The following is a 16,285-nucleotide window of genomic DNA, read 5'->3' on the forward strand; positions in this document are numbered from 1 at the left end:
AAGGCCGGTTTTGTTTTCTTGATCTATATACACAACTCTATAACTGTTTAGGATTTTTTGGCATGCAAACGAGATAAATTAGTGTTAACTACTATAAATTTAAAAATATTTTTAAAGAAAAACATGTGTATATATAACTTTTACAAGAAACACGTGGTTTGAGAAAGCTGGTTTCACGAAAGAAAATAGACGTTCTGAATATCTATTTAGAACTCAGCCTAATTAGATATTATACAATATCCAAGCTTCAGGAAAAACGTGCGCGCCCTGATGATTATGAAATTTTCTATAAATACTATAGTACTACAATATAGCACAATGTCATATTTATTTGACAAAATTTCACCATCATCTATTTGCATGAAACGGTACAATAAAATCATAACTTGTACTAATAAGATAAATACTTTATTTTCTTAAAAAACAATAGATTAAAACCTCTACACCCAGAAAAGGGTGTACTCAGTCAAAGATAATGACTTCATGAAAATTGTCCTTGTGGTAACAATAGTAAAAAATGCATATGTTAACTCCAAATGTCCGGTCATTTCTTCCCCAAAAGTACTAAACTCTATTGTCCTTGTGTGTAAAAATCCCTCCATTTGGAATATGCAGTACATGTCACGCACTCACGCTTGTGGTGTCTCGAGTGTTGACTCACCCATCAACATCCAGGCTGGTAAAAAGAATCCATGCACACCGATGTATAGTTTCCTTCTAGAAGCTTTTGCTTTTCTAACAGCTTGCCTAAAGAGCCTGTTCTGTTCAGATTGTAGTCAAAATAAACCTTAACAAGTTTTAGTAATATCAAAATTTTTAGAATTTTAGCAAGATGGCAATATTGCTAAAATTTTGACAGGATTTCTTATGTATTGACCAAATTTGGCAATAAACTAAACGTAGATATTTTTTTGACAACTTTAACAGAAAAATTAGTATGGTTAAAAATGACATCAAAGTGAACAGACCCAAAATCAATATAACCTGAAAGGTACAAACGCAAACTAAAGTTAATTAATCAACAAATAATCCTCAAAGGCACAAACCAGAACTAAAGTTATACCACCGTGAACCAATCACACAAAACTAGATTAGGCTGCCCCCAGAACAATCCAAAGGACAAAAGAAGAAAAAGAAAATCAAGGTGATATGTAGAGGCAATCGATGACATGTAAAGCAACGAGGCAAGTGTCTGTATTTAATTTGGATCTCCCTGCCATGCCGGTAAGTGATGAATCTGGCCCATCCTGGGTTCATGATACGATTGAATGAGAGATTGATCGATGCAATAGGACAATCCCAACCACGTACTTGCTCTGCCATATAAACATTATACCATTGGTATCTTCAAATTAAATTATCATCCAATCACCTCTCTTCTCTTCTCTTTTAGCCACATATCTCCTTGTATAGAGATGATTTCTTACATAAAAAATAGTGTATTCATCTTTTTACCTATCTTCTTGTTAACTCTTTTAGCGCTAGTGGCGAAGCTATGTTATATTGGAGGTGCACATGAACCCCCAAATTCCTAATTTCTCACTTAAAAACACTAGAATGTACAGTGTTGTACTGAAATTTTCTAGATTCTCAATGGTAGTGCATTCCCCTTGTTTTGATGCTAGCTTCGCCCCTGTTTAGCGCTTCAAAATTTTACATATGTGACAGTGTATTTAATACTATGGACACTAACTGAGGTAGGGGGTTGGGATTGCCCTTATTCCACCTTCTCGATCTTAGTCTTAGACATGATGATGAATTGGGAGAGAGATCTAGAGAGAGAATTTTGATGTTGATTAATACGAGTATGAGCTTGAATGATTTCCTCAAGACACGATTTGTTGTCTCCACAGATGCAGATCCAGCAGAAGCAGTGGCCGACCAAAGGAACCGACGACCGCTAGGCAGCCGCCATGGGTTTGCCGGTTTGACGGAGTACAGTAGAGGTGCTGTGCAGGTGTTTTCACAACATTTTTCTACTCATCACGTGTTCTTTGGTCCTCCCTTCATTCTACAATGAATTTCTGGAACTCGAACTTTATACCACTATATAGTGATTTCTATATTGATTCATATGATTCTCGTTATTTTAGTGATTTTAAGTCGATCACATGCCTAGAAAGAGGATCTAAGTAATTTAGAATATCAAAATTAACAACTTAAGTGACTAAAAATGAATCTTTTGACCTAACCTTGGGATTGGCTAAACAACATGAAAATCCTTATATTTTGAAACGAAGGAAGCACTATGCTTTCCCGTTATTTTGTTTAGATCCACCATTAAGGATAGCTATTTAGAAATGTCAGTTCATTACAGATAGGTATACACACTTCCCCGCTGCTCCCCTGTTACAGGAAAAAAAATCAACTTCTAACTTTAAATCTGGGTATAGACGGTGCTTAGATTTATAGCTAGAAATTATTTTTTTACACAGAAGGTGCTTATGTTAACATTATGCCAGAATTTTGTTTTACAAAAGCAGTGGCAAGTAGCGGGTTATTTGCATTATCTGCATTAACAAATACCACGAAAGTATGCGCCTCTAAAAAGTTTTTAAATGAGAAAGAAACATACAAGACAATGAAACTATTAGTATTATACAATACCGATGCTGAACATGGTTTCAGAAAAGAAAACCTTCCTGCAGCTTCCACTTCCATGCATTTCTTTAACCCCCATCAATCCACATCAGTTTAGCTACAAAATATGTCCACATCCAAACCTTTGCTTCTAGAAACATTTTTTGGTTTGAGGAGTAAACTACCGAAAGTAAAATTCAGTCCCTGTCTTCGAGAACACTGCAGCCAGACAAGGCAACAGATGGAGCCACCACCTCATACAAATCGATCAAATTAATGTTCAGTTATTTGCAGAACAGAACAAGAAAGAAATGAAAAAACTCTTTCTCCTGGACCACAGAAAAGTATACGTACTGAGCTTCTGAACTGTCCAAGATCACCACTATTCAGAGAAAGTGTTTGGACATAGAGAAAAGTACATAGTACTACAGTACAGCACCGTGCAAAGTCATTGTGACATGTGGACTGGTCGTTCTCTGCCTTGTAAAATTCAGGCTTCTGCAGGCAGCATGATGCAAAATGCAACAAAGTTCAGAGAATTCCATGGCATATGCAGAGCAGACAAGTCTAGTGGACTGGAGTACAGTGAGTCTACTGATGTTCATCAGAGCTGCATGCCAAAGTATCCATGTCTGCTTGCAGCTGATGTTAACTTGTTAATGCAAGTGGCTGTGGTTGTCGAATCAGATGCCCATTGGATCAATCCAAACGACAGTGTTGAGTCATTCTAGCTAGCATGAAATGTTACTATTATTTTATCACACTAAATTGTCATGCTCTACATAATTAAGGAGAGACACAACATGTCAACATACAGGTCTCCATCACAGTTCATCAGCATCATCTCTAAACTATTTTACGAGATTAATTCTACTTATTTTTTTGTTTGCAATGGTCCGTTTGTCATCGTCTGAACTGCATTCTAACTTCTAAGTGCATCATGATAAGGCTGCAACAATATCTTTCACTCTTTACTCTATCTTTTCTGAAAGTAATGCCACGGATGCTTTGTCTCTGATCCACATGGACGTCATCGATCACAAACAGCACTGCGATTTAATTAAGCAATTAAACCATCTTGTAGAGGTTTTTCGTCTGGAATCTGATCGAGCGAGCTCATCGATGGCGTCAGGGACGAAAATGGCCGCCTATAGCCTGGTCGTCTCGTCCATGGCGGCAAAACAAGCAACGTTTGCCTTCAGAAATCTTCAGCAGAAGAAACTGATCGCCACTTGTCTGCTTCGACTTCATCAGTTTGCATCGATCGACTTCTCTGCAAAAAAGTTTGATTAATCTAACCATCATTAATCTGTACTATGGACGCAAGGTTTTTTTTACAACTAATCTAAACAGAGAACGGAAGAAGAGAATCTTGAACTGTTCTTTTTTTTCAGACAGTGATCTATCTCTGCACGAATACTGACTGACCGTGCTCCTCTTTACACGACAACGTAACTTTGTTTTCTCAAGAACAAAAACAGCAGAGCTTTCAACGGCAAGTTCTTCCGTGTCTGATCATGTGTATATCCTGGAAGAAGAGATTTTCTTGGCTGGAGCTGGAAAAAAAACTGCACCGGGCGAGACGATCGATCGATCGATGCTTCGGTTCGCTCTGAAAATTTGGTCGATATCACGATTTGTCTGCACTTGAACAAGATCCATATCTGGCATCATCATCAGTTGCATCGACTTGTCCGCGAAAGTTTTTTATTATTAATCTCTATCATCATTTTCTGCAATTCTCTGCTAGAAGAGAAGGAAGAGCAAACGTTGATTAGACAATTGAACTGCTGTTTAATTTCCCGAGTTCAGACTCTGATCTCTGCTAGAATGAGAAGCGATTTGATTCCGTTTTGCACATATATGTATGATGAAATCGATCCAGCAGTGGTGGATGGAGTTAGTTAACTTGTCGACGATCGATGTAATTTGCCTGATGTTGTCTCGCATCAGACAGCGTCCGTTGCCCGCAGGCGTAAATATAAATTATAAAAGTACTAAATTGATACTGCTTCTCTTTCTCGATTTTAGAACTTTGAACGACGAATTCTTGGTTTCATCATGTATGATGATGTGTATCCTGGAAAACCTGCTTCGATTCGATTCGGTCTGAAAATTCAATGGTACGTTACCGTACAATGGAAGCTTCCAACAGGGAAGAATATTAGATCAGTCAGAGAGAAAAGGAGATGAAATGCGTAAATAGCTCTGGTGAAGTCAAGGATTGCGCGAGTTCTTTTAGCACTTCTCATTGTTTGATCCCTACTTGATAATCCGTAGAAAAACAAACTAAAGCAACTAAAATAATTTATAAGTAGAAGTTTTATATACTTGTATCCTTTAGTAACTTATAAAAGCTTATGTTAAAAAATAATAAACTACTAATGAAACTTTAAAATCAAATCTAAAATTAACTTTTGAAATTTAAATTCTGATTACGTCTGATAAGCCAACAAGCAAATGATGCGGCTGTTAATACTTTTTTTCGTTATTAATGTTTTGTTAGCAACATGATGGCAAATCTTATAATAAAAGCATGGGCATTACCAACTATTTAGCATTAAACTAAACTATCACATTTACTATTTAAACTACCGATAAATTAGTAGGGCACATTTTGACGTCAATCTACAATGTCCCTTAATTTAAAACAGAGAGAGCACTAGGTTTTCGGTACCCCGCAACACACACGAATGAGTTTGGAAAAGAAAAAGAAAAAAACATGGACCATCTAGGCCTATCCAAACAACCAAACTGAACTGGCCGTTCATGCAAAACGGGCCACAAATCTTCTGCACCTCAGCAATGGGCCAAAATACAACCCACCAAGCGGAGGCTGGGGAGGCGGTGGAAGGAGAGAGAAGAGGGAAAGAGAGAGAGGGGATGACACATGGGGTCACTATTATTGTTTAAAGTATTTTCTGCTAACTCAGCATAAACCATTTTCAAGTTGAGGATGGAGTTATACTTGGTTGTGTGGTTGAGGGACGAAATTGCTAACGGGCGGACGATCGCCATCCGTGCGCCCACGTGATCGAGTCATCTTTTTTTTTACCTTTTTATGTTAGAAATTGCTCCTTAACTGTTTTTATTTTCCTTTTTTTTTACTATTACCGATTTTCATGGAGCCAAGTTAGCGCTTTTTTTTCCTTTTCTTCTTCCTAAGGAGACGTGTGTACGTGCATATCATTTCTTTTTGCGAATATCTATGTGGGACTTTTTAAAATTTATTTTTTAAATTCGTTTGAATTCATCTATAGAAAGTTTATAGATCTAAAGTTTATACCTATAAAGTTTCTATATTAAAAGTTTACGTGTATAAATTTTCTACAAAAATTTGTATGTATAGGGTTTAGACACAGTTAGTTTATATGTCAAAAGTAAACGTACGTAGGAAGTAACATGTTAGGGCCCAGTGGCCCACAACTACATCCTAATTACACTAGGATTTAGATCATCCCAAATTACTGAAAAATATGTGAAGCAATGGTTAGAATACCAACAAACCAGTTGTATGTAAGACAGAAAAAAGGCAAAACCAACGAACCAGTTTTTTTTCTCGTTTCGATCTCCCGTCCTCCACACACGCAAGTTAGGCATACAAGTGGGTCCTTCCCCGATCGCTCGCCGCAGGCGCCAGCGATCAATCGCGTAATAGGGGGACCCGTTGAGGGATGCGGTTCGATTAAGGGGCAAGATAATGAGAGAGGTAAAATAGACTTACTCCAATGAGAAAAAAAACATAGATCCATCCAGCCCTACCCACTCTTCATTCGAAATGGGCCCAGCCGACTTCACCCATGAAATGGGCCTCGATACGGCCCACCAAACACGTTTCCCTTTTCTTTTCTTTCTTTATTTCTTCTTCTCGTCTCTTCTCGCCGCCGCCGCCGCAATGCTCCGCGCCGCTCGCCCCCGCCGAGCCGGCGCGCTCCTCCTCGCCGCCGCGGCCGCCGCCTCCTCCTCAGGAGCGCTCGCGTACGACCGCCGCGGCGGCGACGGCGACGGCGACGGTGACGGTGAAGCCTTCTCCACCACCACCACCGCAGTCCGCATCTCGGCGTCCTCGCCGCTCCGCCGCGCGCTGTCCTCCGCGGCCTCGGGGATCCTCCCGGGGGGCAGTGCACACCTCCTCCCGTCGCCGCTCCCTCTCGGTGAAGGTACTTCGGTTTCCTTCCGTTTTCTCTTTCAGACTAGCTCCTGCCATTTTTCGGCGTCGTCGTTCGTCGGGGTGACGTGTACGGTTCTCGCAACGGTGGATTGATTCATTGTTTTTTTTTCCTACTGTGATTGCTCGACGTAGATGCGTGATCTGCTTTCCTGGGCGAGTTCAATGTATTTTGCCAACTATGTATGAACATAGTGTGATATTGAGCTATAAATTTGTGGCCGCCTTGTCATATGCATACATTCTAGCGTGTGGTGTGTAGCTACGGTGTTGTGCATCAATGTGCTGGAGTTATTCTAGTTTAACCACCATTGTGATTTCCGGAAATGGTGGTTCGATGTGGAAATGAACAATGCTTCTGAATTTTTAGTAGGTGGGTGAGAGATCCTGTGCGTGGGAGTTTTTCTTTGTTTATCTGTGCAGTTGCTTTCTTGATGGGTAGTTAATTTAAATTCAGTCATTCCTAAAATAAAAAAGTTAAATTGAGCGTGTGCCCCCACTATGTTATATTATATGTACTCTATTGTGCTGTGTACCAAAAGGACTGGTTGAGGACCAATCTGATGGCATGTTGTGTGTGGAGATGAGAACATAGTATGTTATCCCATTACATTGCAGAATCTGCGTATATCTGACCATGTAAGTATGTGCTAGATTTCAGCTGTTAACAGTTAGCTTTGACTTTCGCTTGTTCTGTAGAAGGTATGAAATTGCCTCTACACTGTATAAATGCCTTTTATGAGTATTTGAGCTGAACAGCTTCTGTGATTGTCAATAAAATGTTATGAGAATATTCACGATGTGTAACTTAACAACATATTCACTATATAAGAGAAGCACTCAAGAGAATTTATTTATTTATTTATTTTTGCTGAAAACAATAGTAGCCACCATATCTTCTTGATTAATCTCTCGTATTTTTTTCCTTGAAGATCTTAATGTGTACAGTTTACGTGCAGGGTTTTCCTTCCTAAATTTCTTCACATCTGCATCAAATTGGAGTGCAGGGTTTCCCACCCAAAATTCCTTCGCATCTGCGTCAGTTCCACCCACTAATTTGAGCAACCAGAGCTCTGATGGAAACTCAGATGATTCAAAATGTTGCCCAGGATGTATTAACCGAAATACAATCGCCAAGGCTGCAGCTGCAGTTGGTCCTGCTGTTGTCAACATTTCTTCTACACAAGGTAAAAACTGTCTAAAGGAGGGTGTGAAAACTTACAGTCAGCACATTAGCTATACATAATAAACTTTTGTTTGTCTTTTTGTAGAAACTCATGGATGGGTTCTAGAGAAGAGCATTGGATCTGGAACCATAATAGACCCAGATGGGACAATATTGACATGTGCCCATGTTGTTCTAGATTTTCAAAGCACAAAACCAATCTTGAGGGGAAAGGTTGTTAACATGTCACTAACTTTCGTAGTTTTCTGTTCATCTCAAGCTGTACACTTCTTCATTATGTTTCCTGCACTTATTCATATAAATCTGTGATTTTTGCTCAGTCCTGAATATAATTTACTCACGGGGGAAGTATACCAGTATTTTATAGGATAAATCCATGCTGTGCCAATAGTTTTCATCAATATCTGAAATATGCCAAAGAAAATGTGAGGGTAACATGCAGTTGTCTTACGTTGGTGAGACATTAGTGGCACACATAGGCATTTGATGAAACTCAATGCCATGATATGGATAACCCCTTATATCATATTGTTCTTTTCTTCTTCTTCTTCTTTTCCGGGGTTAGTGTTTTTTTCCCTAATATGGGAAAATAATCTTGGACATCAGAAATACACTTATCTGATATACTCCAAGCTTTAGAATTCAGGCTTTTATGTACTAACTTATTTCCTTATATTAGTACAGATGCAACAAATTACAATTGGCTTGTATTGGAATTTACTGTTTGGTTTTGTATTTCAAATACCACTTTGCGCTTGGACAAACTGAGTGTTATAGGCCTTTAATGTTCTTTTGAAGAAAGAGAATGACGTAGAATAATTTTTTTCTCTGTACTAGTGGTAAAATCCTAAATTTTAGTATGGTCAAATTATTATAGCTGTGCTTATGATAGCTATGAAGTGTGGGGCCAAATTATTGTCCATGTTAGAATGGATAATTCAGTGCCTAATGGTCCGGATCATCTAAGTACTTGTTTTCTTAAAAATTATTATACAATAGTTGTGCTTATGAATTATGATAAATACTTTTATACTGTTTCTTACTTAGTACTATTTGATAATTCTTGCATGATTTTGGTTGATATAGGTTATTTTTGCAATGTGTTTGTATAAATCCTGATTCTTTTCTTACAAAGGTTGAAATTGTAATAGGTTAGTGTGACTTTGCAAGATGGTCGTGAGTTTGAAGGCACTGTTCTCAATGCTGATCGTCACTCTGACATTGCTGTTGTGAAGATTAAATCGAAGACCCCTTTACCATCTGCAAATCTTGGATCATCATCTAAACTTCGACCAGGTGATTGGGTTGTTGCTTTGGGCTGCCCACTTTCTCTTCAAAACACAGTTACAGCTGGTATTGTAAGGTTAACACCTCCCTAAGTGCAGACCTAATCTCTTTAGTTTGTTGTACTCTCATTTGTTGTCCATCACTAAGATTATTAGCTACCTTCTGATTGCAAGCTTTCTACTTGTTTTTATGGCTTCAATGTTTCACTTCCACCCCATTCTCTTGTAGTTGTGTTGACCGGAAAAGCAGTGACCTAGGTCTTGGAGGAATAAGAAGGGAGTATTTGCAAACAGATTGTGCTATCAATAAGGCAAGACCCTTTACATTATACCCCTAAGTCATTGCTTTTATGAGTACACTAGATTGTTTTATACTAATGTTTATGCCATTGTACTACTCCCTGTCACCAAACCATCACAATAAATGCAGAAAAATTTTAATATATCTAATAAGCATATGTCAAAGTAGTTTTGTGGTTCAAACCCACTGATAAAACAATTAACGTAACACCACACAGTTCTCAGCTACTCTGTTCTGTTGTTCAGTGAGTGGTACTCATAGGTGTTATCTCCTTTATGTACTCTGTTTGTTCAGTGAGTGGTTACCATTGGTATATCATCTCACTGGGTGGTAACAATTGGTTGTTAAAATCACGATTCTAGTTATAGGGTGATTTCTACGATTCCACCCAACCAAACAACTAAAATCATATCAAGAATCATATCTGGAAGTCTCGCAATCCTAAAAAAACTCAATGAAGGGGCAAGTATGTCCCCCTTGAGTTGGCTTTAAAGAAGGGGCCCCCGAAACCTTGTGCAGGGAAGTGGGTACGAAGCCCACCGAGACCTCTACTGGGTGATCTACCACTGAGCTACAGCTCATCCACGAATGCTTGTAATCCCAGTCATAGGATCACTAGTCGTGTAGGATCGTATAAGATTGTACCATTCTGGGAGTTGGCTTGTGTGGTCTTTCTCAGGTTTGGAAAGAATTAGAACTTCTACGTTGATTACTTTGAAGTTATTATTTGATGAATTAGATTTTCTCTTTAAATTTGGAATCCTGAAGGATGAAAAAGTAAAAATGGATTACATATATTTAGTTTAGTTTGTCACATAAAATGTCAAGATCATTAAAATTGCTATTCTAGGCGTAGAATTGTTCAAATGATATCAGAATGTGACCTAGTTGCTAAATAATACTACCTCCGTCCCAAAATTAGTTCATTTTTCACCCATCACATACATACCAATACAAAAGCAAGAGGACTAGAATACCCTCCAACTAAATCCCGATGGAATTGTCCCCCACTTACTTCCAACGCATTTGTCCCCCTACTTTCACAAACTACAATGTAATGATTGCTTAAAAATGAACCTATTCTGGGACAAACAAGTGGAGGCAAAGATGAACTTATTTTGGGACGGAGGGAGTATATTTACCAACCAAATTATGTGTAAATGATCTAATAAACATGCTTACCATTAACCCATGGAATGTACTGCACATTGCTGAAAAAAAATCAGTCAATAATGCATGTATTCCACGGTATTATGTTATTAAGAGGAATACAGTATTATGGTGCTAAGATAAACGATAAATGAATCAAATTAGGTGCCACGGTGATCAAACGGACTCTCATGCCACTTTGGAATAGGTCTAAGATTCTACGCTTTGATCCTAGAGTTCAATTCTACTGAAGCATATACAATTTGATTCAGGATCGCAATTCTAGTAATTGCAGAAGGGGGTAATCGGAAAATTGTGAATTACTTTTCCCCTTCTTATCAGGGCTTACCCAACTAAAAATATAGTACATTGTGCTGTCAACCATCCCATTTTCCTTTTAATTTTCTTGCTTTCTTGTTATACTTGTTTGGAGGAACATAAACTCCTTTGTGTCTGTTGGAGTTATTTTTTGTTGGTTCTGTACTCTGTCCTATGGATGATTGGGCTCACATGTACCGACTTCTAGGATATATTTTTTTCCCTAGTTCCTGTTCTAGTTTCTCAATTTCTCTATGTCAAATAGTTCACGCATTTATTGGACACAGGGAAACTCTGGTGGTCCACTTGTGAATCTTGACGGTGAAATTGTCGGAGTTAATGTGATGAAAGTTTGGGCAGCTGATGGTTTGAGCTTTGCAGTACCGATTGACTCTATTGTGAAAATAGTGGAGAACTTCAAGAAAAATGGGTATGCCTTCCTTCTAAGTTGTATGATGCCAGTTGCATTGTACTATTTATTCCTAGATACCATTCCTGTGTATTTCGTCTTTTCTTTTGAAATATATTTGTTCAGTTCAGGTTGAGGTTTTTTTAGTGATTAAAGCCTGTAGTTTACCCACTTAGGTACTTCTATAAATGTGAGAATTAAATGGAATGCCCTCATTGTTTCCAACTTGTTCTGTGGGAGAAATAAAATACAAGAAACCGTTTGGTGGTTAGTCTGTCTTTATGCATTGACTTTTATGAATAGTTTTCTTTTTTTTGTGACATAAATTCCACATGCATTGCACTCTTGTACAAGAATGAATTATGAGGACATCTAGCATCATAGTATCATACTTTCAAATCAGCTTGTAATATTTCTGTCAATTTTGAAATAGGTATATATCTAGTATACACCCTCAATTACCAGAAGAATCCAACTTCAACCCTTCAACTACATGACCGTCTAAGTTTCACCCTCTTGATTATCAAAATCAGTAAACCCTTTACTCTCAAGACTAGTGTGGTTTTGATTGACATGGCATTCGAAATTTCGAGTCGTCACGTCCTAATGTAGTAACTATATCTTGGCAAAAACAAACCCTACTTGTCCTTTTCATGTGCATATTAGTGTGCACATGGTCACAGTTGGCATACTAATGCACACATGGAAGCCCTCACTAATAGTTTCATGCTGATCACCGCCGCTTCAAGCAGTTGTGGTCACTGACCTTATTTCGGTGCCTTACACAGCCATAAAGCTGTTGAATTAGCTACCATGTTATTGAGTTCCTCACCATAGCAGTCATTGATCCCACTCAAGTCTTGTTTAGCACGGGTTAAATCATGACCAATTTTCCGGGATGGGCTGGTATATTTAGTTCGAATTCCCCAAACAATCCGTATCAGTGGCTAGATGAGGACTAGGAGTAGGTGACTGTGAATAGGAAGGCGATTCTCACCCATTTCAATTCTCTGGTAGCATACATGTGGTTTTCCATTTCACCTGTTTTCCTTCGCTGTGTTTAAAATGATATGAATTCACTCTTGATGAGTATGTGAACTTTTGTACCATTCTTCAAGACAGCAAGACTTTTCCAACCAGCCAACTTTGCATCTTATCAATTCGTTTGATCTTGGCCACTGCTCCACCTTGCCTCCATGGCTTAAGATGTGAGGAATGAGAGCACTGCTTAGACCCAGCAGGATTATTGAGGATAGTTGGGGAGATAAAATTACGAGAAGATGCATATTTGAAAATAAGACAGTGACAAGGTTGCTCGTGTAGTAACTTTGACAGTGAGGGTATTGGGAAGGGAGCGGCGCTCAGCTGCTGGCAGTTGCATATAAGAGAAACAGAGAGAGAGAGAGGAAAACACTGGTGAGGCCTATGCTTTTGTAGTTTGGGGGCTCATAAGAGTCAAATGGGGTAAAATGGGTGTGTTCTTTCAAAATAGTTTCAACATGCTTACAACAGTAAAGTTCTGTAATATATGTATTATCGTCACATTTATTTTATCATGATTAAATCTTCTAGTTCCTGTTGGTTTCTCTTGTGCGAAGAGAAGTAATGAAACCTCATTCAATAGTGAACAATTACTTGAAATCAGACATGGCTTTGCTTTTGTAATGAACACTTAGCTTAGTTGTTCTGGTTTAGCTTGTAATATGCTTAGCTGCTACTTATACTTCTCCAACATGCAATGCAGGAGAGTTGTAAGACCATGGCTTGGTTTAAAGATGCTTGACCTTAACCCAATGATCATTGCACAACTTAAAGAAAGATCAAGTTCTTTTCCAGATGTAAAAAATGGTGTGCTTGTTCCAATGGTAAGTGATGCTTAATTCATCATGTCTGATGAATCTTCTTGCAGCTGGGTAGAGTGGATCTAATCACCTTGTTTGAATTGAATTTTACTGTTCAGTTTTAATCATCACAGTGCAATGGCCTTTGGATATTGGCTGGAGTCTATGACTGTTTAACTCAACTGCAAATCTGGTGTCACATGTTTAGCATGCGTCTATTTTTATTATGATCATAATAGTAGTTGGCACTGCTGACACCATATGAGTGTCAACCAGGTTACACCAGGATCACCAGCTGAACATGCAGGATTTCGTCCTGGGGATGTGGTCGTTGAATTTGATGGTAAACTGGTTGAGAGCATCAAAGAGGTAACTAAGCTAACTAGTGTATCACTTACAGTATTCCTTTAGGAACCTAGTAATTATATTGTCCTGTCTTCAATCCAAGAGCCAAGAGCATGTTAAACCATATTTATAAATAAAATATTTATTCCAGATCATTGATATCATGGGGGACAAGGTTGGAGTGCCATTTAAAGTTCTTGTTAAAAGGGCGAACAATGTAACTGTGTCTTTGACAGTGATACCAGAGGAAGCAGATTCTAGCAGATGACTCACAATTAATCTTGCTTGAAAGGTTGAGCAAAGAGTAGAATTTTCCAGCACAACTCATGTATCCTATATAATTTAGTTTATACTTCCTCCGTTTCACAATATAAGTCATTCTAGCATTTCCCACATTCATATTGATGTAATGAATCTAGACATATATATCTATCTAGATTCATTAACATCAATATGAATGTGGGAAATGCTAGAATGACTTACATTGTGAAACGGAGGGAGTATGCCCTATGAACGCTTTGTTGAGTTTTTCTAACCAGGGGCTACAGATGCTCTCCTTTCCAGAAGAGGAAAACAAGGTGCGAGCGAATTATAGTACGATATGGAGTTGGAGCAACAAGTCAATTTTGCCAGTGGCATATGCTTATAAACTGAGATTTCCATGTTTGCCTTGTGTTCTGTTCTGTGGTTTGCAGCTTGTTTCATTGTCAGTGTCTCAAATAACCTTTTGTTATTTGGCAAGCTCAGTGTAGCTTGTGCTCTCATTCTTGTGTCCCTAAATCTAAATAAAGTCTTTTCCCTCCTAATCAGTACCACATCGTAATAAAATGGAACCCTAATAATAGACAGCAATACAGATAGATTAATCATTTCTTGATACAGTTCTATGTTGCCAATTCCATATGGTATGTACAGTATATATGTTCTAGATGTCAGCCAACTTCCTTCTGTTTTAGATTCAAAGGCATAGTGATACATCTCAACAACATGCTAAAAATAGTTAGCAGCTATCATGTCGTCTCAGAACAACCAAGTATGCCCGACTTTTGTACGATGGTGTCAAAGGAAAAATGTAAAGATGGAGATTGAATAATGTGAACTCCCCATCAATAATTCTTTGCTTTCTGCATTGCAAAAGTTTCAAGGGGTGAATGATTTTACAGATTTGTTTGAAAGCAACTTTTTTATGCGTATTGGAATCTTTCGCTTGTCTGCAAGTTCAGGTTGGTACCTTTGGTGTGGGCACACGCCCCCTGCTGCCTGCCTGCCTTGTGCAATACCGAAAAACCTAGGTCCATTTCTATTGGTTGTTACATGCAACATCATACTTTTGGTTGAAATGTCCCTCTCGTACTTCATCATTGGGCGATATAATTTCTTTCTTTTTTTTTTATGTTGTTGATCGTTGTACACTTTTTTCTACCTGTGTATGGTGTACCAATAGCCTAGCTTAACTCGTTGCATCTTGCTCGGAATCATTTGTGCTTAAATACTAATTAATTCCGTCTTTGCTACGTTCATGATGTAAATTGTATTGGTAGATTATTGCCTATTATGTTATGTTATGTGACCCTGTCTATATAAACTATGCTGTACATGTAACTGTAAGACTTTTTTTTATTATGGAAACAAAAATATATATATTGTGTTTTCTATGTTGTCACCCTAAGGCGTCGAAATCAAGAAATCAAAAACAACTTTCTGTTGAACTTTACGACTACTTGTGGGGTTGTGATTGATAGGGCAATCATATCATTTGGCGAAATACTCAAGCCTGTCTATCACTGAAACGAATTAGTGAGCGATTTGTTATAATTAATTATATGTTTCTGGGAGGAATTTCTAGGGCTAGCAAACAACTCATTCAGGATCATGACTAGATGTCCTTTTAATCCTATAAATATATTTTAGCACGTTTTTTTTTCTTTTTGTATATTTTTCTACTCTACAACAACAATAATGCAGATGGACCGACTTGTCACAAATCACAACCTTTAGACTGGTCGATTTATTTTGGTAGAGCATTGCAGCTCTGATGTTATAAAAAATTGTACCTTGACTGCTTTATGTTACACCATGCTTTCACCCTTAGATTACCCATCAGGGAAAAAGGCAATAAACATACCATTCATGAAGATTGCATGCATAGTTCATCATAGATTTGTGGTTGACAACACACTAATATGATTCAATTCACATATGATTTTTATTTTAGCTGTAGCATCTGTATGCTTTTCAGGGCCGATGCTTTCATCTTTTTCTCAACACTTCATTTTCACATGCCATTCCTTGGACCAGGACATCGTAGGAAGAAAACAGCTTCAGACAGTAACAGCCTTTTACCATTTTGCATAGTGTGACAGTAAGCTGACTGCAACTGGAACTGTAGGAGGGTTAGATTTTTTTTCAACTGCAGTAACATGTGCATCTGCTTTAGACCTTGTTCCGTTAATTCCTCACCTAAGGATTGAGGAGAATTTGGGGAAGGTGTGGAATAGATCTCCTTCAATCTCCTCTAATCCCTTCTTAATTCCTCCCAAAAGGTTCAAAAGGTTGAAAGGGATTAATTCCACATGTGAAGTTAATTCCCCTCTAATGTCTTCCTTATATGGATTAACCGAACAAGCCTTAGGCTGTGTGGTTTGAGCCGTTCAAAACCGAACAAGCCCTTGCTGTATTTTCCTGTGAATAGGCTGTGGTTT

At 38.2% G+C, this 16,285-nt stretch overlaps 1 protein-coding gene across 3 annotated transcripts; it reads left to right on the forward strand.

Annotated features, from left to right (window-relative positions):
- Positions 1-6,446: 6,446 nt before the first annotated feature.
- Positions 6,447-14,389, forward strand: LOC4350193 (putative protease Do-like 14). Of its 3 annotated transcripts, none has more exons than XR_010737878.1 (10): positions 6,447-6,740; positions 7,708-7,935; positions 8,020-8,147; positions 9,086-9,297; positions 9,450-9,531; positions 11,276-11,418; positions 13,142-13,262; positions 13,515-13,607; positions 13,735-13,911; positions 14,132-14,389. XR_010737878.1 is itself a non-coding variant. In XM_066305775.1 (10 exons), exons 1-9 carry the CDS (start codon positions 6,476-6,478, stop codon positions 13,849-13,851), a joined length of 1,389 nt encoding a protein of 462 aa, XP_066161872.1. In that variant the 5' UTR covers positions 6,447-6,475; the 3' UTR covers positions 13,852-13,875; positions 14,132-14,389. The 3 variants fall into 3 exon arrangements, 2 of the variants coding, with proteins under 2 accessions (XP_066161872.1, XP_015615568.1); XM_066305775.1 differs by having other exon boundaries at positions 13,735-13,875; XM_015760082.3 differs by having other exon boundaries at positions 13,735-14,389.
- The last annotated feature ends 1,896 nt before the right edge of the window (positions 14,390-16,285 follow it).

The sequence above is a fragment of the Oryza sativa genome, chromosome 11 (assembly GCF_034140825.1).
Source record: "Oryza sativa Japonica Group chromosome 11, ASM3414082v1".
NCBI classification, from domain to species: domain Eukaryota; kingdom Viridiplantae; phylum Streptophyta; class Magnoliopsida; order Poales; family Poaceae; genus Oryza; species Oryza sativa.